Source organism: Corvus brachyrhynchos, unplaced genomic scaffold, assembly GCF_000691975.1.
Source record: "Corvus brachyrhynchos isolate BGI_N302 unplaced genomic scaffold, ASM69197v1 scaffold427, whole genome shotgun sequence".
Taxonomy (NCBI): domain Eukaryota; kingdom Metazoa; phylum Chordata; class Aves; order Passeriformes; family Corvidae; genus Corvus; species Corvus brachyrhynchos.
This window is the reverse complement of record NW_008239046.1, coordinates 59554-61944: the sequence shown is the minus strand read 5'-3', so window position 1 is coordinate 61944 and position 2391 is coordinate 59554. Positions and strand designations below refer to the sequence as shown.

General features: G+C 43.6%; 1 protein-coding gene across 1 annotated transcript in view; it reads right to left on the bottom strand.

The window, feature by feature from the left end:
- Positions 1-1989: 1989 nt before the first annotated feature.
- MMP24 (matrix metallopeptidase 24) overlaps positions 1990-2391 on the bottom strand; it is a 39479-nt gene continuing 39077 nt past the window's right edge. The window contains 1 exon segment of the mRNA XM_017739034.1: positions 1990-2391. This exon segment is cut by the window's right edge and continues 36 nt beyond it. Coding sequence (XP_017594523.1) covers positions 2120-2391 — 272 coding nt within the window. The 3' untranslated portion in view covers positions 1990-2119.

Genomic DNA, 2391 nt, shown 5'->3' with positions numbered 1-2391 from the left:
TCCCAGGGAGATGGCAGCGTACAGATGAGACCGAGGTGCCATGTGGCTGTGGCGTCCGTGGTGCGTGTCCCACCACACCTCTGGTACACAGAGCAACGCGGAGTAGCGTGGGGGTGTCTGATCAGTAGCTCTGACTTTGTTTGGTCCTTCGCACTCCCTTCACCCATCATGAGACGTTAGCACGTTTTGTCACTACAGTTCAAAGTTTCGCATCTACGAGCTTCTCACTTACTTTGTAATATGTTGGTAATAGTTTATGTTTAAACACAATAAACAGCTTGGCTATGGAAATCAGTTATGAAGGACAAAATACAATTTGAAACCACGCGTTAATGCAGTCCTAGTGGGCTTCACCAGACGAATCTATGTGTCTATCCTGCTTCACCAGAGCAATATTTGAGCACTAATTAGCAATCCGGAATGCTAACAATCTCTCTGCTGCTTTGTTCCTCATTGTAATTAGGAATAGTTTTAGCATGTTTGTAGTCCTTGGGGCTTTTTTCAGAGCTGACATTATAAAGCTGTACTTTTTCTATACTAAGTGGACATTCTGTGCATTGCACTTCCATTGCACTCAATAGAATTCAGTTATAGGCAGAGGGTTTAGGTTAATCACCTGTTCCCCAGGGTGAGCAGGCAAAGCAATTCCTGTGCTGACATGGATGGCACTTCTGTACAGTGCTGGACTTCACTGTTACACTGCGCTGCAATAGACTCTTCCACTCTTATTCAACATGGTAAAAATATCAGCATCAACATGAAAATCAAAAGTTTATGGTTAGGGCACAATGTCCTGAACCACTTGCAACTGTAAGAGGGATAAATAGAAGCTACTGTTGTAGGAAGAGATCTGTGGAAAGTCACTAGCTGAAAGTTAAGGTGGTTTTTTTGCCTTTACCTGATTTTTATGGCTCTGTCAAACATGGTCAACTCATTCTACTGTGTGGCATGCTTCCTTTGGTCCTTGCCAAATATTTGCCTGTGAAGACGTGAGTGAAACAAAAAATAACCCCCAATTTTGAAGGCATACAATGTTTGTAACATCTACAGGGGTTGGATTTAGTTTTATAAACAGGCCTAATTCTTACTGTACCTTGATTATTTCAGCAAAATATAATGACAACCTCACTCCAAACAAACATTTCCATTCTCCTGAAACCCAACGTACAAATTCCACAATCTAGTTACACATGCCACGGAACAACAACTCATCTTTTCCCAGCGTCTTAACAGGCAGAGTGCAGTCTGCATCTATACACATTCCCGGTATTTTGGTAACCATTGGTTCTTGCTGGCAGGAGCTTAAACCAACTTACATGACATTTAAATATTTCTTTCATGAGTGGCTCCCAAAACAAAAACCATGATTGTTTTTTGGTTGGTTTTTTTATTTTTAGACCAAATTACTTTGTCTTCAGATTGTCCCAGTCTAGGGCTTGATGTTGCCAGGTGTCTGTTTGGTGCTTCTTGAGCTTCTGCTCCACACTCCGGTACCTCTTTGAGTGCTCGGTGGTTCCTTGTGCACTGTGCTGAGTGGCAGCATTGATTAGTTATGAATGTACAAAACATCTGACCAGCAGGTATTGGAAAATTGTATCCAGGCAGATCCCTGGATTTTGTAATAAACTAAGAAGATTTTTTAGAATGATTCAGCATCAGAATGTCTTCTGCTTATGACACTGAAATTGTTCTTGTTCATAGATTTCATGATCTTAATTCATTTATGAGACAGCTATTAAAAAAATGGTTCTGTTCAGAGGTGGTTTAGCTACACTGGAGAATGCTGGGTTTAACAGGGAGCACTGGTGCAGGGAACTGAAGGAAGTTTCCCAGATCAGTTGAAACCTGTCTCGAAGACTCTGGTGCTGGCAGAGCGAGCCAGTGGATGGCACCGCGACCGGCAGGTGACCTAAGCAGCACGAAGGAAGGAGGCTCCACACTGCAAGGCTGCCTGCCTGTATTTTTTCCAGTTTTCCTGCTTATTTCCATCCCAGGGTGTTCAAAACTTGTAGGTCACTGAAGTAGTTTTGTTTGGTAGGCTTTTCAATGCATTTTCTCTTTTTTGTGTGTGTCCATAGTCCTCATCAGCTCAATGAGTTGAAATGTGCAGCGGGCTGTGTCATACCCATTCCTGGACAGGTCTTTTGTAGTACACAACATTTTGCTGCACCTCTTTGTTTTTAAACTGGAAGATTGTGTATACCAGGACAAGGATACACAGGGACAGGATGCAGGGGATCACCACTGCGATGGCATTGACAGTGCTGGGCACGTCGTTTATTGTCACCATGATATCCACGTCGTCATGCGGGAGGCGCCGGTCCTTGCTCCGCTCAACATCCTTCTGGTTACAGCCCATCCAGTCCCTGAGGATCGACCTGGGGTAGCCTG